Below are 26,155 nucleotides of genomic sequence, written 5' to 3'. Positions count from 1 at the left end.
GTGCTAGACAAGCATTCTAACAAATGAACTCCATCAGAAGCAAAATATCCTTCTAGAACTGCCAAGTCTTGCTACTGCTTCACTCACGACAGACCACAAGCCAATGTATTGGCTAACTCGGCTCACATTGGGCCGACATGACGCCAAAGTTAATTCTCTCCCTCTCCAGATAACAAAGTCAACTACCAGAGCACACCTGAACTGCATGCACACTTGATCCTCTCATTTATTTTCATATAAAGAGGTACTTATAAGGAAGAGTTAGAGCTCTTTCCTCCATCTTTTAAGTTGGGTAGGGGTTTGTGATAATTATAAAAGTCCTGTTCTATTAATCACAAAAATATCGTGCAAAATTGAGCCATAAGCCGGGCAGTGGTAGCACACACCTTTAATTCCAGCACTTAGGAGGCAGAGACAGGCAGATCTCTATGAATTGGAGGCCAGCCTGGTCTACACAGCAAGTTCCAGGACAGCCAAGGCTACACAGAGAAACCCTGTCTCAAAAAAACCAAAACCAACCAAACAAACAAAAAGTCATAATCACACAGTATTTACAAAAGGAACAAACAAGTTAACACAGCCATTTACCTGAACTGAAGTTTTCAAAGCTGTTAGCCAGTGTCACACAGGTTCAAAACTTTAACTATAAAGCAGTACAAGAAAGATTTTCAGCCAATAAGGAAGTCCATTTCAAGTTGTTGGCAGCTCTCTTATCTCCTTTGATACACCCAATAATCAGGGAGGAAAACAGTCACGGTGGCCAGGCACTGGATAGTGTGGTGGCATGTACCATGGCATTATTCTTTGAACTCTTCCCTATTTTAATACAGATAAACTGAGGCTGTGAGTGCCAACAACTTAGCTCTAATACATAAGACTCCAGAGTTCATGTTTTTAAGCACTATGCTATGCCATTTTTTGTTTTCTGTTTTTTTTTTTTTCTTTTTTTTTTTTTTCAAAACAGGTAGCTTTGGAGCCTGTCTTGGCTGGCACTCACTCTGTAGACCAAGCTGGCTTAGAACTCACAGAGATCCATCTGTCTCTGCCTCCCTAGTGCTGGGATTAAAGGTGTATGCCACCATGGCCTGGCCAGCTATTTTAGTAAATGAATAAAAATCATTTATACAAATGGCTCTGTAATCAAAATGCCAATAGGAAGTAGCTAGTATTAGTTTCTCTGAGGGATCTAATATAATGTCTCAAAAAAACATTTAAAAAAATGAAGCACCACCCTATCATCACCCTTTCCTACCTCGCCTGAGTAAATACATTGCAGTTCCCAGTTCACCTGATAGATAAGGCTTTTCCAGACACCATTGTCTAACTCACAAACGGGTAGCACACCTACAGCTGGAATGACTCTGGACACCTAAACCAAAGCTGGAAACAGTTTCAGAGCAAACACAAAAACCTGAGGGGAAGTGCTGAAGGAACCAGGGCTACACCACAAAATCCCCGAGCCGCCTTTTCTCAAAGCAGCCATCCTTTCCGATTACACAGACTGACAAGGTCCACAGAACTTTCCTTTGGGAACATTCAACATAGAGAGAGGCAAGTTTAGGTCCCACAAGGGCAAATCTACAGAGTGGCTGCCCTCTCAAGACCCAGTTACAAGACATCAATACTTAAGCTTCCTTTTCCACTGGAAAATGACAATGCTGGGGCCGGGCCCGGGGCAGGGGTTGGCGCAGGGGCTAAGTGGTAATACAATTGCCCAGAAAGAGACAGCATTCTCATTTTATTTCACCTTCCCTAAGTACCTTGAAAAACCACATATTCAAGTTCTACATTTTTTTTAAACTCAGTCTTTCTCTGTCTCTCTCTCTCTCTCTGTCTCTCTGTCTCTCTCTCTCTCTCTCTAGTACAGAAAACAAAGTGTTAACCACAAAACTGCATGGAGATAAAACAGTCATAGCTGTACTATATACAACCCAGCAATCACAATTCTCGGTACTTAGCCTTAATGAATTACAAATTTATGTCTACCTACAATCATGTATTAAGCTTGTCACAACTGGGAATCAACGAAGTTTTTGGTAGGAGAGTGAATGAACTCTGGCATATCCCAACTAAAAGGAGACAAAGTATCAAACCATGGAAATACATGCAAGCACCTTAGACACGTCTTGTTTGTCTTGTTCGGTTTAAAAACAATGTGAAGACTATTGCTATTTTATTTTGGCTACAAGACATCCTGGAAAAGTTGAAGGCACAGGGACATTAAAATGTTTAGAGAGGGAAGAACAGGTGAAGAGTTGGGGTTAAAGGCACTCGCCACCACCGCCCAGCTAGGAGGTTCAGCTTTTTGTTTTTAATCATTTATTTAACTTTATTTTATTTTTTGTTTTTGTTTTGGAGCTGAGGATCAAACCCAGGGCCTTGCCTAGCAAGCGCTCTACCACTGAGCTAAATCCCCAACCCTAACTTTATTTCATGTGCATTGGTGTGAAGGTATCAGGTCCCCTGGAACTGAAGTTACAGACAGTTGTGAGCTGCCATGTGGCTGCTGGGAAATGAACCCAGGTCCTCTGGAAGAACAACAACCAGTGCTCTTAACCACTGAGCCATCTCTCCAGCCACAAAGAGGTTCAGTTTTCACAAATCTGTATGCATGGGCCACAGACAGTGAGGAGAGGGTGGGGGTCATCAGCAAGAGCTGATGTAGGACCGCCCAAGTTCCAAGCTAGCCTAAACTGTGTAGCAAGTCCCCATTTCAAACTGAAACAAAACCAAAACAGTACTAGGAATTTACATTCTAATTGGATATAAAGTGAAGAAATACCCCCACACAGTACCACAGCCACTGACATTCCAAACAGATGCACATTTCTACTCGGGCATTAAAAACAACGAAATACACCAGCTGGCCAGGATGGTGCGTGCCTATAATTCCAGCACTTACAGAGGTGGAGGCAGGAGGATCAGGAGTTCAAGATCATCCTTAACGACATAGCAAGTTCTGGGTCAGCTTGGGCTACATGACACTGTCTCAAATGACTAAGATTTAAAACTGCACAGTAGGAAAAATTTAGAAAGTGTGTCAACCTACACACTCTGGCTACTAGTGGGACAGAGAAGGTTACAAGAGCCAAGACTATCACTCGAAAAAACCATCAAATACATTTAATGACTATCTTCACACTTCCACCTTCAGGACAGTGTTTAGTGGTTTACAAGAACACAGCTCTTTGGCTCAGACTTGCTCGGACAGATGAACACAGCGATACTAAGTTTCCTCTGACCTCTGAAGTTGGTTTGTCAGCCTTAGTCAGGAAATTACCTATTTCTCTGAATACAAAGCTAGATTAATTGATCACAACAGGAATGAAAAACAAAAACTATTGCTAAGAAAAATCAATAGCATTTCTTAAATGTTGGGGGGGGGGGACACAAACATTAACCAAAACATTTTGTGTTAGAATCCATTTTTTTTTTTTTAAAGACAGGGTCTCAAATAGCCCAGGCTGGCCTGGAATTTGCTACCTCACTAAGGATAACCTTGACAGCTGATCCTCCTGCCTCTACCTGACAAGTGCTGGGATTACAGGTGTGACCCAACCCAGAGATCCATCTGCAGTAGGCACTCTACCAGCTGAGCTACACCTCAGCCTCGGAACAAGCTGCATTTAAGAAAGAGAAGAAAGTCCTGTCTTTGTTTTTAATCAAATGCATTGCTAAACGGCCATGCGTTCTACTTCCAATGCCAAGAACAATGCATGTAAGGAGGAAGTTCAGCTTGACTTAATCACAATTTATCCATTTACTATTGACAAATATTTCTAAGCTTTATCACTACTGCACTTGAAAAAGAACTGCCAGCATATGCTTACAGAAGTAGGGTCAGGCTGGAGAGCTGGCTCAATAGTTAAGAGCACTGGCTGCTCTTCCAGAGGACCTGGGTTCAATTCCCAGTACCCATATGAGAGCTCACAACTGTCTGTAACTCCAGTTCTAAGGAATCTGACATTCTCACATTCATGCATAAACATAAATAATTTTGTAAAAAAAATAAATAAATGAAAAAGTTAAAAATAAAAAAAAAGTAGGGTTGGTGGGAACAGTAGACAAAACCATGGGCACATTATCCTGCCCCCTCCCCAAAGGTCAGCAACTAAAACACAGACCAGAGCAAGGAAGCAACCCAGGTAACATTCCTTAAACGCCACCAAAGCCTCAACCTTACATATGCCAAGACAGCTGGAAGGAAGGGGTAGGGGATTATGTTTTATCAAGGCAAGATTTCTCGGAATTGTCAACTCTCTGAGAAAAATAAGAATGCCCACAAAGAGGACCTCATGCATATAGCAATGGACGTTTTACCAACATGACGAGAATACCACCAGGTAAAGGTTTCATTTTGAGGGGTAGAGGCGGAACCCAGGGCCTCTACGTGCTCTACCACTGAGCTATATAAAGCTTTGATTATTTTCTAGTTACTTTTATTTTCTATTTTATAGAAATTTTCTATTTGCACCAAATAGTTTAGCATTTTGCTAGCACTAAATTGTATGTATATGTTTGTACCCTAACTCCCATGGTGACTATCTGGAGATAAGATCTTCAGAGAGTAAAAAAAATTGTATGATCTTGTTAAGACTGAACAAGAGTGGAGTGCACGCCTTTAATCCCAGCACTCAGGAGGGAGGCAGAGACAGGGGGATCTCTGTGAGTTCAAGGCCAGCCTGGATGGATTCTAACATTAAATGTTTTGGTTAATGTTTGTGTTTTCCCCCCCTCTAACATTTTAGAAATGCTGGCCTCTTATAAATCAATTTCCAGGAAAACCAGGGCTGTTACACAGAGAAACCTGTAAGGAGTGGGGGTGGCGAGGGGAGGAGGTTTCAGTTATTGAAAACAATTAGAAAGTTTAAGCAATGAGCAGTTTGGGCGGTGCACTCCTGAAATCCTAGCACTCAGGAGGTGGAGGCAGAGGATCCCATTCTGAGACTTATGAAAGAAAAAGAAAGGAAGATGACAATAAATGCCAGCAGCCCCACAATCCTAAAAACAACCTAAACTGGACTTCAGGAGGCTCCAAGCGGCTCATTAAAAACACAAATCTACGTGTCTATTAATATTTTTAAAAAGATTTTGAAATTTATTTGTTTTTTGTTTGTTTGTTTTGTTTTGTTTTTCGAAACAGAGTTTCTCTGTGTAGCTTTGCGCCTTTCCTGGAACTCATTCTTTAGTCCAGACTGGCCTCGAACTCAGAGATCCGCCTGCCTCTGCCTCCCAAGTGCTGGGATTAAAGGCGTGCACCACCCAGCGAAATGAATTTGTTTTATGTGTTTGTGTAATGTCTGCAATATATATATGCATACCTTGTAGGTGCCTGGTACCCAGAGGCTAGAAGAGGGTGTCTAATTCCCTGAACCGAGAGTTACAGAAGGTTGTGAACCACCCCATGTGGATGCTCAGAACTCAAGCAAGAGCTCTTAAGTGCCATCTCTCTAGCACTCCACAACCCCCAAAAGTGGCTTTCAAGGAGCAACCTAACTCAATTCTCAGCCTCCCTCTGATACAGTAATACATGACTACTTATTAGCACATTAAAAAGATTCCAGATGCAAGACAATGGGTCACTCATGATATAAGATTTCTAAGCATTAAAACTTAATTTAACAATATGTAAAGTGTTCAATAAACTTATTTTTGTAGCCAGGTGACATACACCTTTACCTCAATACTTGAGGGGGCAGAGAAAGGTAGATCTCTGGTCTACATAGTGAGTTCTAGGGCAGCCAGAACTACTTAGTGAGATCCTGTCTTGAAAATAAATAAAATTAAAATAAATAAATAAACCCCACTATATTTTTAAGTAAATACTTTGGGGACAATCCATTCCCCTCCCTCAAATTTTTGAGACACTCTCACCATGTATCTCTAGCTGGCTTCAAACTCACAGGTATCCACCTGCTGCTGCCTCCTGAGTGTTGGGATTAAAGGTGTGTGCACCACATCTGGCTTAGTCCCTGTTTTATTATGCACCCAAATATCTTACTATGATCACAAGATCTGGCTGGTATATATATTTGAAACAGGTATATTCTAAAGGGCACCCAGTACCTCAAAACAAAATCTTATCTACTGTAAAGAAGCCAAAATAGACCCCAAGACCAAAGCAATCCAGCCCAAGTGGCTTCAGAATCTCCAGACAGTGTGAAGTCTTCCTATTTTATCTAACCCATCATATATCTTTGTGTGTTTATCTTTACACATGCAAGCACGCAAGTGCATGCACGTACATCCCTATATATGATACACTCACTTATTTATTATCAGAAATGCAACCATCTCATATAAACTTGGAAACCATGTAACTGCTCACTTTCGGTAATGACCACTCTGAAAGACGCCCATAGTTTATTTTGTTACTTCCTCCTGGCACACATAGTATATTGACACAGTTTGGACAGGAACAATTTTATCCACACACTGACAAAGTGTAACGCATTTTCCTTGAGCCAGGTGCAGTGGTTAATGCCTTCGAGGCAGCCCTGGGGAGGCCTCGTGAGGCAGGAGGATGCCACATGCTCAAAGGCAGCCTCCCTTCAGGCCATAACAAGAATTTTCTCCAAGATGTAAAAAAACAAGTAACAACAGAAAAAGAAAAGCATGAGGTAGGGGTACAAACCCTTAACACTTTAAAGGATACTCTCCACCATCGCTGCTACATCCAGCTTGTCGATATCAGGTGAGCCAGGGCAACATTTCTTGAATTCTTTTCGAAGATCAAAAAAGGAATAGAAGCATTCAGGTAGTAATACATTCTGAGGGAGGATAAGGCAGAGGCTGTTAACTAGGTGAACCTGGTCCACATTTCTCTAATAACTAAGAACCTAACAATGGAATGTAGTACATTTACCACAGTTTTTAGAAATATAAAATTCAGTGTGGAATGGCTCCATTTTTAATGCTTGATCATAATACTGAATTAGATCCTGTAGCAATTTCACAAAGTCACCTCAGAGTAATGGAATGGATAACAGTGTTACAGTCCACTGTGCCTTCCAATCAAACCATTTTTGTTTTTCTCTTGTTTTGTTTTGGAGACAGGGTTTCTCTGGGTAGCTTTGGCTGTCTTAGAACTCACTCTGTAAAACAGGCTGGCCTTGAACTCACAGAGATCCGCCTGCCTCTCCCTCCCGAGTGCTGGAATTGTGGCGTGTGCCACCACAAGCCATTTTTAAAAATTTTAATTTAGTTTTATGTGTATATGTGTATTTGCCTGAATGTCACCAGATGTGTGGGTTCTCACAAAGGTCAGAGGAGGTTGTCAGAACCTCTGAGACAGGAGCTGCAGGAACTGATGGTCAGAGGTGAGGGTCAGGAACTGAACAGACCCCTGCTGAGCACTGAACCACCACCACCACCACCACCACCACCACCACCACCCCTATCACACCCTTTCTGAAGCTATGACATATGTGGACTATGGTGCTGTTATTTTTCAGGTCACAGTCGACTTTTTCTAGCTGTTATCATTTTGGACCATCTGTGTTTTCAGGTATCATTTTTTCCCAGATAAATTTAGACTAAGATTAAGTGGTAAGATTGTGCAGTTCTAACTACTGTTGAGTCCCAGTAATATGGACATTTGTTATTAAACATGCCTAGGAGTAGTAAATTCCCTACTCTTTGCAAAAGATTACTTTTGTGCCAAATTACAGTCCCGTATTAAGTTTTTGCCCCTCGTTCTGGCTCTATCTGAGAATTTGAATTAATTTTAAAAATATGCATCACAGGGACTGAAGAGAGGACTCTGGTTAAGGCACTTCTTCAATCCCCAGCACTCACATGGTGACTCAATCACCTGTCTCTTCAGGACTGGGAATCTGACACTCTTCTGACCTCCACAGGCATGCATGCACATGCCACACACAATCCATGTAGGCAAAACACCAATACATATAAAAAATAAAATAAATCTTCAACCAACCAACCACAAGCTGGTCAGGTGGCTCAGTGGGTAAGGAGCTTAAGCCTGATGACGAGTATGATCCCTGAAATCCACATAACAGTGGAAGGAGAGAATGGACTCCAGGTTATCCTGACCTCAACATGTGAATATGGCATGCTAGCAACACACACACACACACACACACACACACACACACACACACACACACACACAGAGTAACAAAACATTTAAAACAAAAAGGCACACAACTAGACAAGGTAGTCAAAGTGCACTAATTCTGGAGGCTGGAGAACTGTGAGACCATGCCCAGCCTGAGTCATACACTAAGACTGTCTCACAAAAGCCAAGGGTGGTAGAGTGCCTGCCTACCATGAGCAAGGTTCAACGCTCAGAGGTTCAATTCCCAGCCACAGATCAAACAGAAGAGGAACTTTAAGTCAAAGCAAAGGAGAAAGTTACCTCCTGTTCTTAGCTCTGAACACCACTCTTGTGGCTAGTAAAGGTCACTGTGCAGATAAATAAATATCACACCACTGGTTAAGGTTTTTTGTTAATTTGTTTAAGACAGAGTCTCCTTGTATTATCCCTGGCTGACCTCAAACTCAGGGTGGGCAAGCCTTGAACTTTCTTTTTCTTTTTCTTTTTAGTTTTTGGAGAAAAGGTCTCTCTCCACAGCCCTGGCAGCCCTGAACTCATGACCAGGTTGGCCTCAAACTCAGAGATCCACCTGCCTCTGCCTCCTGAGTGCTGGGACTGAAGGCGTTCGCCAGGTTAAGTTTTGAACTTCTGACTGACATCCCCTGCCACCTCCCCTGAATGTGCCTCCACACCTAGTTTTATGCAGGCTGGGGGATAAACCCAGAATGCCAGACACATACTCTATTAGCTGAGGTGAATCCTCAGCCCTGAAGGGTAATTCTGGGCTGCTGCTCTTTGTTCGGAACCTACTATATGACCCCAGGCTGGCTTTGAACTCATATCCTGGCTCAGCTTCAAGGGCACTGTTGTTAGAGGTATGGATCATCATTCCTGAATAAAAAATTTTTTTACAAGATAGAATTCAGATTTCCCCCCTTTTTTACATTATTTGCTGGGTAGAGCACACACTTGTCAATGCACGAATGTGGATTCTAGTCATCGTGATTTTCTCATACTGTATCTGAAATCAGCATCATCGAACCGCAGTAACTATGTGAAGCATGAATCCTCACAATGTCCTATGCTCATGATAATCTACAGCACTAACTCACACAACAGGAAAACATCAGTTTAAATCACCATTCCCATCTGAAATACTTAGCACTTTATTTAGTGTTTATAAAGGTATTGACATTACACTAAATTATAAAGCAAAATAAACAAGTTTGTATAGTATAAATGCTATTGAAAAAATAATGCTTCCCCACAGAATTCTAGAGAATATATAGTAATTGAATGTTAAGGAAATTTTTCATCTTTTGTTTTCTGTGTTATTTTCTTTCATGTTTTGCCATTTTGCGTGTAAAGGAATATATATAATTTTTATTACAACACTATTTTTATAGAAATGGCTCAGGAAACTACCATGAATTTCTCTAGAAGTTCTCTCCCCTTCAAAGCAATCCATCTAAAAAATGACAGAATAAATTATGCTGGGCACAGTGGCCCTTACCTGTAACCCAGCACTGAGGAAATAAGGGAGGAGGCTCTTGAGTGAGAGGCCATCTACACTGTATTCATTGACAGGCTAGCCTGGGCTATAACCATCCCAACACCTGGGAGGGGGTAAACTATTGCAAAAAGCTTTTTGCCAATAGTGAAAGAATTAAGGAATTAAGTCTTGGCCCTTCATCTATGACTTGGGGGTTGGAGGGGATCCTCCTTTGTATTTGAGTCAATGACATGGCTATTAGAATACCATTCCATAACATCAACTGGTTACTAGATTCCTACAAAAGGAGTGATCAACCTTCAAGATGGAAGACCTGGGGTTCATCCTACAGACTTCTCAATTATACATTTAACTTACCAGCTTTCCCTACTTTAGAGAAGGAAGACAAAGAAATCTGGGCTAACTGTACCTGCCTTCGTCTATTTCAATCTACCAACTTTCTTAGCCTCACACAATCTTTTCAACCTCAGTACCTTCCTAGTTGCCTCCACAACTAATCAACTGTTAACAGAAACTACATTAGCACAAATCGGCTATATTGGGTGAGTTATCTATGCTATTCACTGTCCTACCAAAATACTCTTCCCAGGAGAGAAACAGTAGATCCAGGGTAAGACTCGATTTTCTTATTGCATGGTCTTTTCCACATGAGAAAAGTCAGTAAAGGTAACCCTACTGATAAAGATTTCAGTGCACCCCTGTAATCCCAGCACACAGATGAGGCAGGGGTACCATGAATTTGAGGCTAGCCAGAGTGGGTTCCAGAGTGAGACTATCTCAAAAAATCCACACATTTACAGAAACAAACAAAAATTTTAAAATTCTGTTTTCAACACTTACTTCAAATCAAAGGGAAGTGATCTAAAATGTTATTTTACTATTACGTTGGTAACTGTTATCTAAGCAATCTTAAACAAAAATATTTAGGTTTAGGAGGTTTATGATTCTCTTTCAAGGATAAAGCATTTCACATAAATTACCACAATGCTGGAAAATACTAGTCTTTTCTACTTTAAGTGACAAAAATTCAAACCTTCTATTAGCTTTGGAGGATACCTATAAAATTCCTGCAATCCCAGACATCTCCATGAAAATTACATGTGTTTTTCAATTGTGGTGAAATACACATAATGCTAAATCTACCGTGTTAACCCCCTTTTCAGCTCCAGCACCAAGCTCCGTGCTCAGCCTCCAGTCTTATTCCTTCCAAGTACAGCAGCGCTCTACAACTGTCACCATCCTTTTGATTCAGAACACATTTCTCTCTCCAAAACGAAAATCTGCACCATTAAACAGTAAATCCCCGCTTGCACGTCTTTAAAAGTAGAATAATTTGGATGCCGTTTTAAAAGGCGCCAGTCAACCCCCAAGTACAGCTGTTTTTTCCAGAAGCCAGAATCAACAGATTTGGATAAACCACCTGGTTGTGTTTTTGTTTCTTTGTTTCCAAATTCCTTAAGTCACCCCACAGAGAACATCCACCTTTCCAGAAGCCCCGCTCTTACCTTCTTGGAAGCCTCGGGATGCAAGATCTGCCTGACATGAAGCTGCCCATCGGTACACAAACAGAAGGAAGTCCCTACCCCAATATTCAGTTCATTGCTCACTGACTGGTTAAACTGTAAAAACAAGAGACACACGAAGGATGCAACGAAAGCAGAATTCACAAGCATGTCAAAGCAGCCAAACTTGAAGATAACCCGAGAAAAATCTTCCCGGGGACTCTGAAGCCGGACAAGGTCAATATCACAAGGACCCCCACGCCCCTTTCCCACGAATCTGCCTCTTTCCCCTAGGCAAGGAAGCTTTCCAGCCCATCTGCAATTTTTTGCTGGGGAGAAGTGGATGTCACCCCCAGCAGCCCTTATATTGAGGATGAGACTGATCAGAGGTCTCTTTTAACAGGTTGCCTTCAGATTACATCATTCCACCGTGCTGCTTTTCAAATGTTTGCCTGTTCCAGGTTTCAGAGACCCGTTTCCAATAAACAAGCGGGGTAAAGAAGAAGCAGAACGCTGTAAGGTGGGTAACACTTCTTAGAAAATCCTCTAGAAATAACTTACTCCTTTAATAGGAAACTCCTGTGCCAGGGCAGAGCCTGGGAGAGCGTTGAGCATACATCGCTGCACAGGTGCTGAGACCCGCCCTATCCCGGATTCTAGCCACCGTCAGCACCGACAGCAGCCTGTTTTTAGGTCACCTCAATTCCAACAGGGGATCCCGCCAGCTCCACGGTGACCCAACAGGCAGCCCCACAGGTTCGTACTCGCAACCCCTCCCTGGGATCCCATCAAGGCACTAAAGAAGTCATGAGGAAGCCGAGCCTTTGGAAACTGAGACTTCAGGCTGAAATCAGGCGGGCGCTCAGGTGCTAGAGCCGGCGCGGCACGATTGATGGTCGGCCCCTCTACACCGCTGGGCTGCAGACCCAGACCCCCCAGGGACTGAGCCTGGAGTTCCGGGAGCCGGCACTCGAGACTTGGCTGGGGTATAACGCGACAGATTCTCCCGCCCAAAGACTCCTCGGGAGGCAACTGGAACTCAGCGCATTTCCATCCCAAGACCCTGGGGGCCGGGAAGCCAAGCACAGCCGCCCCTACAGAGCGGCCCTGCCCGCCCCCAGGCCAGACTCCCACACACAGGGCTGGGAGTCTCGCCACCCCGCCCCAGACCCAGGCGGAGACCGCCCCACGAGGGCGTGGAGCCACGGGGCTGGGCCGGGGCTGGGGGCCGCCGGGCTGGGGGTGGACGGCGTGGCCCGGCCCAAACTGTCACCTGTCGGAGGGCTTGGTCCAGCTGCGGCGCGGAAGACAGGTTTTCGGCGTCTATTTTAGTTTCTTCTTTACAATCCTCCGTCAGTTCCAAGTGATCCGGTCTAACTAGTACTTCGTGCAACTGTCCCACCTCGGGGGGAAGGGGGGGAAGACGAGGGGTCAGTCCCCCTTTTCAGTTTGGAAATTCTTCCTCCTCCCCGGCTTCCCCCGGGCCGCTCGAGGCTTTCCAAGCACTCGGCAGCAGAATCAAGGCTTCCTGGACACCCAGGGACCGGGTCGCGGCTCCCCCGCCCCACCCCCACCCTACGCGGATCAAGTCGCCGAGGCCCTGGAGGGGACCCCAGCGCCCCAAGAACTACAGCCTGGCCCAGGAGTCCCACGACCCGTAGAGAACGCGGCTCGGCAGCGCGGGCCTCTCTACCTGGGCCAGGTTTCGGAAGACTGAAATGGCTCCAAGGTGGTTAGCCAACAGGTTTGCTTTCCTGTGGATTCTCTAGGCCTCGGGGCCCCGCTTCATAAGCGTGCAAACGAACAAAAAAAGAGAGAGAGAAAAGAAACCCTCCATCTCCTCTCCAGCTTCTACAGTAAAGTTCTTGCCCCACTCCTTGTTTGGACCAGAACGTGGTGAAGTACCTTCTTGTTGGCCAAATCCACGACTTTCCATAACAGCAGGATCAGCTCCTTCTCATCCGAACCCAGCTTGGCCCCGGTGGCCCCAGCAGTGATCCCAAAAAGCACCACCAAGTAATCCGGAGACGCCGTCATGACGATGGGTGGGGAGGGGGGAGAGGGGGGTCGGGAGGTGGCGAGGTGGGGTTGGAAGTGAGAACGAGAAAACCTGCGCTAAAACCCTCTTCCAAGAGAAAAAGAAAGCGCCCACCCCCCTCCTCGCGGCCGCCAGGGCAAAAGGCGGTAAGCAGCCACCCAAGCCCACACCTGGCCGGCGCTCCACACCCAGGGCAGGAAGGGGGGTGGAAGGAGGGAGCAGCAGGCCTGCCCTTTCTGGATCCAATTGCTGGTGCGTCGGTGAAAAGAGCCCAGGAGCCCGGCTGCACCCCCGGGAGGCGCGCGCAATGGCTGAAAGCTTTTCTGTTTTGGGATGTGGCTCTACCTGCCCGCCCCTTTCCCCCTCCCCCACGTGGTGCAGGTAAGAGACACCTGGCGGCGCCCGCCCATTGGCTCCTTCAAACCAAGACGTGGCAGCGGGGGGGGGGCCGGGGGAGGGAGAGGAGGGGCGGGAGACAAAGGCTGGATGAATGGGGAGGCCAGGGCTGCCGAGGAGGAGGGGAGGGGCGGGAAAGAGTAGGTTGTCATCTGCAGGGTAGCCAAGGCCAGACCGAGGAAGGGGGGAGGGGGCAAGGGGCGCGCGACGGCGGGGAAGGGTCCCTGCCCCAGGGGACCCGAGGTGAGGGAGCTGGAGGAAAGCCTTGGCGGTGGGGGAAGAAGCTGAAGGGTCGCGCGAGAGGCCAAGGTGCTGGGAGGCAAAAGGAGGCCAGAGGTGAGGCCCAGGGCGCGGCGCCTGGGAGGGACCGGCCTCCGGCCCCCGGGAAGGTGCTGCGTGCAATTGCGGAACCCGGGAGAGCCGCTCCTGAGCCCAGCACACCTTGCAGTGCAAACAGCGGGAGGGAGAAGCCCTGCCCGCCCTGGCCGTCGCGGCGCGGGAGCTGGCGCTCGCTCGCTCGCTCGACCTCGGGACGAGGAGCCGCTCCCCACCAGCCGCAGAACCCGACGCCCGCGGGGCTGGCTGGGCAGGTCCCGGGGCGCAATCCCAGGGCTCACAGCCGCTGAGGGACTCCCGGAGGAAGGGCCCTGCAGCCCCTTCTCTATCCTACACTTTGTTGTCTTCATTGTGCTGGCTGCTAGTTCGAGACCGGAACGCCCTCCAGGACCAAAGCACAGTTAACTGTGATTTGCCTTGGATACGAAATAAAATGCATCTGCCCCGCAGGCCTCATAAAGGTCTTCCTGAATCCGGCCAAACACGCTTTTTGCTAAATTTCCTGCCCTGTCCCCACGCCCTCCACTCCTGCCTCTTGAATTTGTTCTTGGAGTGTGACTTGACCAACTTAGGGCCACCGACTCTTGCGCCACCACCAACTCCACCCCCAGCCCCAGCCCCGGCCACGAGCCACCAAGGTAGGTCATGTTGACATTTTAGCAAAGCACTAGAGGTGTAGTTCCCTCGAGTTTTCTGTTTCACCCCGGCCTATTCTTGGGAACCGGATTCCGTCTGAAATATTACTAGCGCGGGGCCAGCTGTGCGGCCCTGCGTATTCTTGATGTGAAGCGGGGCCGCCACACCCTTGCAACCCCTGGAACCCATCGGTACCCTCCTGGGTATCTTTGTCAGGGGAAACTAGAGACCAGGCTTTCCCAGTGGAAGCCTAGACTCTGAGGAGCAGGGCGAGGAGTCGGAGGCCGGCGACGCGTTTCCCTGTATGATGAGGTGCGGCCGGAGGCGGGTGGCAGGCGGTGCAGGTGGCAGCCGCGTCCGGGAGAGCGGGTGAAGGCCTGGCTCGCACTCCGCCCCCGAGAGGGCGCTGGTACCACCCGGGTCCACCGCTGCCTCTCCTGGGCTTCAAGGACGCCTCGCAGCCCCGCCCTAGCCCGGGAGTCTCTGAGCCAACCTTCTTGTCCCTAAGAGTCGCGGGGGCTGGGACTGGGCGGGGGATCTGGAAAAACCACCCAGATTGCATTGCAGTGGGCGAGGCCGCCTGGAGGAGCCGGTTCCCCCGAGCCGCATCGCCTTGGGGCTCTCTAGACGCGAGTTCTCTGTTGCTCAGCTCTACCCAGAGAGGCAACACCTGGAGAGGGCGCGGGCCTCGGCAGGACGCTTGGCACACCAGGCTGGGAGGCCCGACGGCAGGCAAGCGAATGGTGCGGAAAACGTGATTACAATCGCACCTGAAACGGCTCCGACAGTACTTTGGTTTAGATTCATCCTTTGTATAACGAGTTTCGAAGAACCGAAGGCTTAAAGTCAGCGCTTTTGCTAGGAGATGCAGCAGTAGAAAAGCTAGAATCACGAAACTCGTAGCTGCCCCTCTTTGCAGAGACTTTCCATCCTCCACTTAGGAATGCTAGATTCTCTTTTTCTGACATTAAAAAAATAACTTAGCTTAATTTATCTAACTGGATTTACCTTAACAGAGGTTTTGTTGTTCTTGAATAGATTCTCAGGGCTTTTCACAGCCAGGCATGTACTCAATTTATTGAGTAATTTGAATGAAAAGAGAAAGAAAAGGAAGACATGATCGCTCCCATGAGTGAGTAAAGTTTTTTTTTGTTTTGTTTTTTGTATGTATGAGGGAGAGCATAGCGGGATGCATCTGGAAGGGCCCATAGTGAACATGACTGAGCCAGGCCAAGTGAGGAGGGAACCTGGAGCAACCGCCAAAATGCCAAAAGGGACAAAAAAAGGGGGGGCGGGGGTGGGGGGGGCGGATGTAGCCAAAATAACTGGGTTATATAGGGAAAAGCGGTCCGGCCAGTCACTAGACTGGAGAGTGCAGGGTAGATGATGGGGTATGTCAGCCCGGAAGACCTGTAACAGGGACTGAAAGGTACTGGGAGAACCTGCCTGAGTCAGCTTTGGTATGCTAATATGCGCCCCAGTTCGTCCGGGGTTTGAGACCTAACATCCCAGCCTTTTGGTCGTTGTTATGGCTGAACTTGGGGCATTGTCGGGGACCCAGGGAAGCTGGAATGCTGACCGAGGCCGGGAAGCGGAAGAGGAAGGCGTGCAGGCTGTTTCCCCCACTGCTCGCTGCGCAGGTCTGCAGGTCCACCTGGGGCTAGGGAAGTGCAGGCAGTTTCGGAGCTGTCTGTGGCTGGACCACCTAGGGCCAGCTGCTTTGGGGGCTGTCTAGGATGCAGATTCCGGAGGAACACCTGGGGCCGGCACGTTGTTGCTGTTGACTTGAAACCTGCTGGGACAGATAGACTAAGGAAAGAAAGTAAAATTACGGCGTTGAGGGGAAATTTTTATCTTGGGTGTACACATGAAACTTTCAGGCCCATGGCCCTGGTTACTGGAGAGGAGTCCTAAAACCAGGAAAGGAGAAAGGAGCCCCCCCAGGAATAGGCAGGTGGGAAAACGTAGCAGGTAGGTTGGCAGGGATATCTGGAGTTCCTCTGACCTGTGAGAGATGGATGACCCTCTGAAGCTTACATGCATTTGTTTATTTGCTTTTTGGATACAGGGTTTCTCTGTGTAATAGCTGTGGCTGCCCTGGAACTCACTCTGTAGACCAGCCTGGCCTCGAACCCACAGAGATCCGCTTGCCTCTCCCTCCCAAGAGTGCTGGGATCAAAGGTGTGCACCACCAGCGCCCAGCTTTTTTTTTTTTTTTTTTTTAAATCCAGTCATGTATCATGAGACACAGGTGGTTGATTACTGAGTAGTCAGTTTTGATATATTGATGAGCACATCAGCCCTTTGTCCCAGATTTGATACCTAAAGTAATTGTAATAACATGCACCCACATTTGCAGCTTTGTCTTATGATCTAGGTGTTAATTCATCACTGTAAAGATGAGATTCTCAGCTGACAGTCTACAGAAACAACCTCCCCACCCCCAAAGCAGGGTTTCTCCGGGTACCCCAACTGTCCTGAAACTTGCCTCAAACTCAGATCATCTGCCTCTGCCTGCCTCCCATGTGCTGGGATTAAAGGAGTGTGCCACTATGTGAGGCTAGTTTGAAGAAAATTTAAGTTTCAAACGTTCTATAAAGAATCAGCAGACCAGGTCTATTTTTTCTTTTAAAGGACTTTAAGGAGTTGGGCATGGCAGTACATGCCTGTAATCATGGCATTTGGGAGGAGAGGACCAAGATCAAGGAGTCCGAGCTACAAGAGAGAGACCCTGTCTCCAAAAAAAAAAAAAAGACAAAGCATAAAGGGCAGGCAAATTTCAGTGAAAACTGTAGATTAAATACTGTCGTATCACTTTTAGTTTCACAAATTTAGTATCACTGCTCAGGCAGGAGCACATCCTTGTTTGAAGGAAGTATGAATGAAAACTTTAGGGATAAAGAAAAATGTCTGAAAATTGCTCTCCAAAGATTTAGACAAAATCCTATAGATGTTAACAGATATGTCTAACGAGGGATTTTTTTTTCCCCTGCCCCAATGTTGGGCATCGATCGCAGGGTCTTGCTCTCTCACACATGCTGGGTAAGGCTTGTGGCCTCAGTGCTAGGTCAGGGCATTCTTTGCACTCTTCTCTGTAACTTCTGTAAGGTTGAGATCGCTCGCTCGAATAGCAGACTTACTTTCAGCCCCTCTGGCCCTGCTGCGGCCAGGCAGGTAGAGCAAGGCTCTGTGCCTCCACTGTCTTCCATGATGATGCAATATTTTATTATCATAGAATTAATATATTTTTGTTGCTTTTCTTTAGTGAATAGAATAAAGGTAAAGAAAAAAAAAGAGGTTTTCTTTGGCTTTAGATTTAGTTTTTTATTGGGTGGGAGCATGTTGAGTGTTGAGGACCTGAGCTGGAGTTACAGGTAGTTCTGAGCCACCTGATGTGGGTACTGGGCACTCAGCTCAGCTCCACTGCAAGAACAGCGAGTGCTCTTAAGAGGGCTGAGTCTCTCCAGCCTCCCCGCCCGCCCGCCCCATCACAATCCTTTCATATGCTAAAGTTGCTGTTCAGGGACCATTCCTGGACTGAATAGCTGCCCCCTCTTCATCTCCTGCTCTTTGTCTGCATGCCTGCTGTGTGTGTGTTGCTGGTAATTGAACTTCTTGCTGTTCTACTGGGTTTTATTTGTTTTGAGAAAGGATCCCATATAGCCTAGTGTTGACCTTGCTGCGTACTTGAGGCTGACCTTGAACCTCTTGTCACTTTCAGAGTGGGTGGTCCATGAAGAGACCAGAGGACAGCTACCTTAATGATTCCAATTTCATCTGAAACTCTTTCTTAGAGTTCTCGCTTGCACACAGCTGGCTGTTACCTATACAGGCCTTAGATGTGAACTAGACCAGTTTATAGGAAAGCATAGGTGTCAGGTGGGGAAAGCATGCCTCTCTGGTCTGAAGAACTCACTTGCTAGCCTGTTGTCAGGAGGAGTGGAGTAATGGGAGGAAGATACACCAGAGAAGACGACTGAGCTACCACTCCGCCAAGAGCTGAGAGCTCGGACTTCAGATCATGCATCCAAGGCAAAGATCTGTCTCCAGCCAACTCATCAGAGACGCACCACAGGGGCCAGAAGATTGCCTGTCAAGAAACAATGGAGACAGAAGTCCAGCAACTAGTGACTGAAGTTTTCCTTTCTTTTTTATTCAGACAGGGTTTCTTTCTGTAGCCTTGGCAACTAACTATGTAGCCCAGGCTGGCCTCAAACTCAGAGATCCACCTGCGTCTGCCTCCCAAGTGCTGGAATTAAAGGTGTGCGCCACCTCCGCCCGGCTGTGACTGAGGTTTTCAACCATACAGGAATGGAAGAATGACTGAATGAAGAACTTAGTATTTCACAACAGAAAGCCCCATTATGAATGAGTGTGGCTCTCTGGAAATGTCTATGATGCCCTATGTCATTTACTAGCCAAATCTTTCAGAAGCAAGAGGAACGTGACACCCCACTAAGAAAGGCATGAAGCCCCTGAATAAGAATCTCTCCCAGGTAGGAAATGAGGTTCAGATGTTGAAGACACTCAACCATGTATTTAAGAAATCAAAAGCTGTCATGATTTCTGCAACGGCTCAGATCTGCTTGTACTTCCCTCTACCCAATGCCAGCATGCCTGGAGGAGCAACCCAGCAGGCCCCTATGGAAGTGTTCACAAAGTACTTATGCTCATGGTTGTGCTCATTTGTGAATGTACTAAGAAAAATGGAACTGTACCCCTGAACAAGGGAAACATCATAATAAGTAACTTGCATCTCAGTTTTTAAAATAAAAAGGAAAAAATCTATGTTCTGAGGCTATCAGAAGTCATTGATCCTTCTTAGCTATTCACTGTAGACAATGTAGGAGACCTCATTTTTCTATTCCCTTATCAGATCAAATCTCTGCAATGGGGAGGTAAGAAAAAAATGATAGTCAAGATGACTAAGTAAATTATCATTTTCTATTAATTATACTGTGTATTCCACATTTAAACACACCACTGGCCTGAACCTTTATTATAGCCATTATTATAGACGGTTTATGTAGAAAATATGTTTAGTAGTTGGCCCTGCATCTTGCTGTCTTGTGGTTTGGGCTTGTTCTTTAGTCTCAGAGGGGCTTGGTTTCTTATTGTGAAAATGGGGTGCCAATGATGACATGCACTTCAGAGGCTTTAAGGAAATGGGGACATGTAAAGTGTCTCCTTTAAAAGAATAGACCTAAGAGCCAGGAAGGTGGTACTTAGAAGACTCACTGAGAGGGTGCCATGGCACCCAGAAACTCCTCTCTCCTTGCTCTGGCCATTTGGTACAACTACCCTCTTTCCACCTATTCCTTACAAGTTCCAGAGAGGAAGCTCAGCAGCAAGATTTACCTTTTAAGTCAAGGTCAGGTTGACAGGTGGGACATTTAAAGACTAACCAAAGAGGAGTATGGACCATTGTCTTTGGCTTTCTTTTGCTGTGAAGAAACACCATGACCACGACAACTCTTAGAAGGAAAGCGTTTAATCGAGGGGGCCTCACTTACCATTTCAGAGGTTCGGTCCATCATCATCATCATCATCATCATCATCATCGTCATGGCGGGGAGCACGGTGGCTGGGAGTATGGCAGTATGCAGGGCAGACGTGGTGCTGGAGAGGTGGCTGAAGAGTTCTACACCTAGCAGGCAACAGGAAATGGTCTCGGACACTGGGAGGAACTTCAGCAGAGGAGACCTGAAAGCCCGCCCCCACAGTGACACACTTCCTCCACACCGACCTCAGCAAAGCCACCCCTGATAGTGCCACTCCCTCGGGGGCCATTTTCTTTCAAACCACCACATTCCACTCCCTGTAACAAACCTCCCATGCTCCTGTGAGGAACCCGAATGAAAGTCAGAGAGCGAGAAACAGAAGGGGAGGAGTTAGAAAGAGGAAGGGGACCAGAAGGGGTGTAAGTGATTATGGTCAAAATACACTTTATACATGGATGACATGGATGACAAGGTCGTAATGAAACTCTCTACAATATATTAATACAGACTGATTTTTTATAAAGGAAATGAAGTATTGTCTCTTATTCCTAAGTCTCTGGCTTCCTTGTAGTCAGCTTAGCTACCCCTTTGACTAATAAAGGGCCAAATAAAATCCGGGGACCAGGAAATAGTTTTCCCCTCGCCTGGTGTGTGTGTTTGAAGTATATAAATGTCCTGTTGAAAGAGTACATTTGGCAGAAACTGCTGCTTGAAGACAAGGAAGGTCATTTTTATGATGGGTCTGTATCCACTTCATACAGTGCCTTCAGTGCTTTCTCCCTGGGACTTCTAAGTGACCAAATGTCAGTCACTCATCGAGTACTGTTGGCAGGCTTGTCACCCCAAACGAGATGTTAGGCCCTGGAAACTCAATTGTGAATAAAAACAAATATGGTCCTTGCTCAATGAAGGAGATGAACAAACAGTCACAAAAACAAATGCATGCTGGGCAGTGGTGGCGCACACCTTTAATCCCAGCACTCAGGAGGCAGAGGCAGGCAGATTCTTTGTGAGTTCGAGGCCAGCCTGGGCTACCAAGTGAGTTCCAGGAAAGGCGCAAAGCTACACAGAGAAACCCTGTCTCAAAAAAACAAAAACAAAAAAACAAATGCATAAACAGTACAAGTGCTCTCAGAATCGGGCCCTGGAACTCCACAGCAGTGATGTGCACACTCCTCCAGGGAGACAGAAATGGCATTTGAATTCCAATCCGCTAGTCAAGGTGAAATAACAGGAAGAGCTCTGCCTGCACACCCAGGAGCCAAGGGTGGGTGGGTTCGAAGCATACCAAAGTCGTTCAGGAAAGGCCCTGCGATCTACAGAGGAGAGAGCTTAGGAGTTGCTCTTGACTTGCTGTGTCCAAGTAGTTGCCAAGATACTTGGACCTTCCTTGAGTCTAACTTAACTGATTGTGTGTGTGTGTGTGTGTGTGTGTGTGTGTGTGTGTGTGTGTGTGTGCGCGCGCGCGCGCGCGCGCGCGCGCGCGCGCGCGCATATCCACAACACACCTATGGAGATTTTGGGGGAGTTAGTTCTTTCTTTCTATCTTGGTTGGTTGAGTCCCGGTCTCTCCTCTTACTCTGGGCATACATTCAACTTCTAGCAGGTCTGTCTGTGCTTCCCATCTCACGAGAAGAAAGGCAAGACTACCCTGGTGGTGGCACACGCTGCTAATCCAGCAATCAGGAGGCAGAGGCAGGCAGATCTCGGAGTTTGAGGCCAGCCTGGTCTACAGAGTGAGTTCCAGGATGTCCAGGGCTACACAGAGAAACCCTGTCCTGAAAAAATCAAAGGAAACAAACGGTCTAAAAGGCTAATCTGGAGCCAGCAAGATGGTTTACTGGGTTGATGGACTTGCTGCCCAGTCCGTGTGTAGACAAACTGCAAGACCTCTGCCATGCTCGTGGCGTCAAGGGTATTGGACCTGTGACACTGAGTAAACCAGCTGTGATCCAGTGTGTTGCCAACGAAGACTTGCATCCAAAATTGGTCTGGACATGAGTAACTGAGCAGAGGCTCACAAGCTCTTGTCCTTGGCTCACAGGAAGGTGTGAGTGTTACCTACAAGATGTCCAGTGAGAAAATTATGGAGACCACTTTCTAAAAAGCCCAAGTTAGGGGAGAATCCCAGAGAAGAGGGGAGAAGGGAAGAGGGGTCTTCCCTGTTCTGAGATGCAGGTAATGTCTCAGTACCTGTGTATACTGTTTGTCAAAACACATGAGCACTAAAATACACACAAGACAGCCAACATTCTAGCACATGCCTGTGATCTTAGCACTTAGGAGCTGAGACTGGAGACTCACCGATTTGAAGCCATCTTGGGCTGTATACCATGGACGTATCTCAAAAAAGGGGGCCGCCGAATGGCTCACCAGGTAAAGGCGCTTGCCACTAAGCCTGAAAACTGAGTTTGATCCCCAGAACCACATAATGGAAGGAGAGAACCAGTTCTCACAAGTTATCCCCTGACTTCCACACACATGGTTGCAAGCATCTCCCGACCAAAAAAAAAAAAAAAGTAACAATACATTTTTATTTTTAAAATGTCAATACAACATGATAATATGCACAGAATTGAGATTTGTACATAGGGACTCTAATTTCAGTGATTGTGTTTATCACTACTACACTGTACTGAATGAGAACCTCTTGGAGCAGATTTTTAGAAATTAAAACACTCTCCTGGGGCTGGAGTAGTGGCTTAGTCATTAAGTGCTTGTCAATGCAAGCATGAAGACCTGAGATTGGATCGCTGGCATCTACACCGTGCTGGGAGGTGGACGTGGTGAACACCTTAGGCTCACTGCAAACTCTTCTCAGAGCTGGAGAGGTGGCTGTGTGGCTGAGAGTGTGCTTACCGAACCATAACGACCGAACCATAACGAAGCACCCATAAATAAGCAGTTCATCCCTTGCACATGACCGTCAGCTCTGAGGGAGCTGGAGACAGGAGAACAGGTTGGCTGGCCTCCAGCCTAGCCACGGAAATGCAGGCCGTGGGTTTAAGGAGAGGCCCTGCCTTGAAGGAATAGACAGAATGGTAGAAGAGATGCTTTCCTTAATCTCCTCTGGGCGCACAGAGGCAAGGGAACCCTCACACACAGGTGATTATACTGAAGACACCTATATACATAAACAAATAGATCTTTTTAAAAGATTAATGAAAATATTTCCCTGGGTCAGCTTGGTGTAGCACTCACACGTGACCAATACTAAGTCACAGCAGGAATGCCACAGGAAACCAATTTACTTCTATAGTGATATCACATCTTAAATTCTCTAAAGCACTAGCATAGTATGTCCTCCGATTATTTATTATAGTCAGGAATTGTGAAGAACATTTGAGACACATTATATGACATTCTACAATAACTTTACAAAACCATGTTAGTTAAAATAAACAGTAAATATGTCATCAAAGCTTATGTTTTACAAATTAGGAAGAGTCAAGTATCCATATTCCAACACCCTTGTTTCGCAATAGGCCAAAGAAGAGAGACTGGCCCAGCCAAGAAGACACAGCTCACTGGTCACACTGCTGTGCGCGGTGCTCAGGTCTCAGCTCCCGGCCAGTGCCCTTTCCCTGTTGTGCCCATGGCTACCCAGACAAGGTCCCCTGAGAATACTCTTAAGTTTTCATAATAGGACTTTGAGACATCTTCGTAACTGGTTTTGTTTAAAAGTTGTTCTCTCGATTGAACCAGGGCCAAATAATAGGACTTGAAGGTTACTAAAATTCCTTATATAAATTCACAAAACTGGCAAACAATGTATGATACATACAAAACAAACAAACAAACAAACAAACAAAAACCCCAGATCAAACCTGGGGTCCCACGCTTGCTGAACAGGCGCTCTAGCGCTCTACTAACAGAGACAGCCAGCTCTCTTGATAAGATTGTGATAGACAGCATATTCTTGAGAGATCTTCTTTATTTCAGATTAGGGAATGTAAGTAGGGTTTAGATGTTCAACCTGAGGTTGGCCCCTACCTTCCTCCCCTCCTGCTGTGATTCTGGAGCTATGGCTTAGCACACTGAGAACTCAGAAGAACTCTGGGGAGAGGCAGGAAATGGGGAGGATTGGATGAGCTCCCCCCCCCCCAGATGGGGTTTCTCTGTGTAGCTTTGTGCCTTTCCTGGAACTTGCTTTGGAGACCAGGCTGGCTTCAAACTCACAGAGATCCGTCCGCCTCTGCCTCCCCAGTGCTGGGATTAAAGGCGTGCACCACCACCGCCCAGCAAGCTTTCCTTTTTTAAAATGTTCAGAGATTTACTTATCTGTTTAGTTGTTTGAGATGGGGTCCCACTGTGTAGCCCTGGCTGGCCTAGAACTCTCTATGAAGACCAGACTGGTCTCACCTTCACAGAGATCTGCTGCCTCTGTCACCTGAGTGCTGGGACTAAAGGTGTGCACCACACATGGCTGAGATTTGTTTATTCACTCATCCATTTTACAGGGCTAGGGGATAAACCTGGGGCCTTGTGCATTCTAGCCAAACATTCCTAAAACCCATCTCCTTTTATTAGAAATAAAGTCTTGCCAGGGTGGCCTTAAGCTGAGCTGAGTCCTGAGCTGAAGATATCCTCCTGCCTCCACTTCCAGACCAGCTGAGGCCATAGGCACATGCTGCCACACCTGGCTAGGAAGGCTCCCTGATCCTTTGATGACCCGTATGGCTATTTATTATGTATCCTCACTTTATTACCTCCTCCAACTGGTTATACCTACTTTAATTAGTCAGTGGGGCTGCACTCTTCACCCCAAGGCATGATTCCTGCTGACCAGCAGCCTGCTCGTAGAATTCCTCCATGGCTTGGTCACAGGCTCCATGCTTTTGTGTAAAGCCTTTAGGTCAATGACAGCAACCACCCGGGAGAAGTAGCAGACGGGTCTGGCGAGCTGACTCATCTGTCTTGACTGCCTGTCTCTTCTCTCTACATCCCTGCAACACAGCCCCAGTAATACAAATAAAACTCTTATGGCTTCCTCGTCCATCTTCCCCTTTGATTTTGAGATGAGACCTCACTATGTAGCCCAGGCTAGCCTTATACTCTCAGACCTCCTCCCTTACTCACCTGAATGATGGCATTACAGATATGTACCATATGACAACTGGCGTCAGTAAATATTTCCTTAAGAAATATATACAAATGGGCTCGGAGATAGGAGTGGGAACTTGGTGGCAGAGAGCTTGCCTTCTATGAAGGAGATATTGGGTTTTGTCCCTAGCATTGGAAGGGAAAAAAGGTGGGGAGTAGGGGGGGGGAAATATATACATGAATAAAGGAGTAGTAGCATACACCTTGTGATCCCAGTAATAGAGAGGCTGATGCAGGAGGATTGGGAATTAGAAGCCAATTTCTCTGCAACACAATTAAACCCTGCCACAGATATGTTTGTGTTGTTATGTGTATATGTGTATCTAGACAATAAGCACATGAAGAGACCTAATGTTATTAGTCATTATGGAAATTCCAATAAAAAACAAGGAAGTACTACTTAAACACATTGGGCTGGCTAAGCTTAAAGAACAGACAGTAGGACATGAAGATATTGGACCCTTATACATTGCTGGAAGGATTGTTCAGTGGTAGAGCCGCGCTGGAAACCACTGACAGTTTTTCAAAGGGTTAACAGACTTACCATATGACCTGACTATTGTACTCCCAGGTACAAACCTAAGAAACAGGAAACCAACTGCCCAGTTGACCCGAGCCTGTAATCCCACAAAGCTGAAGTAGGGTAGTCATCACAGCGTGGGCTCAGCCTAGCAGTGCAGAGTTCTAGGCTAGCCAGAGCTACGCAGTAAGACAGGAGGGAGGGAGGGAGGGAGGGAGGGAGGGAGGGAGGGAGGGAGGGAGGGAAGGAAGGAAGGAAGGAAGGAGTATGAAAACACAGGTCTATCCACAGACCTACATAGCAACATCCACACACAACACCCAGAGTTGTTAACTAAGGAGTTGTTAAAATGTGTGAGCCCTCAATGGAGTATTATTTAGCTATGGAAAGGAGTAACAGAGGCTGAGGGTACACTGGGGGTGGAGGGCCTGTCTAGTCTGCATATGCTCACAGGCCCTAGGTTTGATTCCTCAGTACTGGGGAAAAGGAAATCATTTTGTTAAGGCCATGAATTACTGATACATGCTATCACCTGCATCAACTTTGAAAAT

The 26,155-nt window shown here is 46.5% G+C and overlaps 1 protein-coding gene across 6 annotated transcripts in view; it reads right to left on the bottom strand.

The window, feature by feature from the left end:
- Positions 1-13,269, bottom strand: part of Esrp1 (epithelial splicing regulatory protein 1) — a 55,687-nt gene extending 42,418 nt beyond the window's left edge. For all 6 annotated transcript variants that reach the window (XM_028871634.2, XM_037202397.1, XM_037202398.1 and 3 more), the window contains exons 1-4: positions 12,980-13,269; positions 12,348-12,476; positions 11,078-11,191; positions 6,656-6,770 (exon numbers count right to left, since the gene is read on the bottom strand). In XM_028871634.2, the coding sequence (XP_028727467.1) occupies positions 6,656-6,770; positions 11,078-11,191; positions 12,348-12,476; positions 12,980-13,111 (490 nt within the window). In that variant the 5' untranslated portion in view covers positions 13,112-13,269. The remainder of the gene's footprint in view (positions 1-6,655; positions 6,771-11,077; positions 11,192-12,347; positions 12,477-12,979) is intronic.
- Between the last annotated feature and the right edge of the window lie 12,886 nt (positions 13,270-26,155).

This window comes from Peromyscus leucopus, chromosome 2 (assembly GCF_004664715.2).
Source record: "Peromyscus leucopus breed LL Stock chromosome 2, UCI_PerLeu_2.1, whole genome shotgun sequence".
NCBI classification, from domain to species: Eukaryota; Metazoa; Chordata; class Mammalia; order Rodentia; family Cricetidae; genus Peromyscus; species Peromyscus leucopus.
The sequence above is the reverse complement of the archived record's forward strand: the minus strand, read 5'-3'. Positions and strand labels throughout refer to the sequence as shown.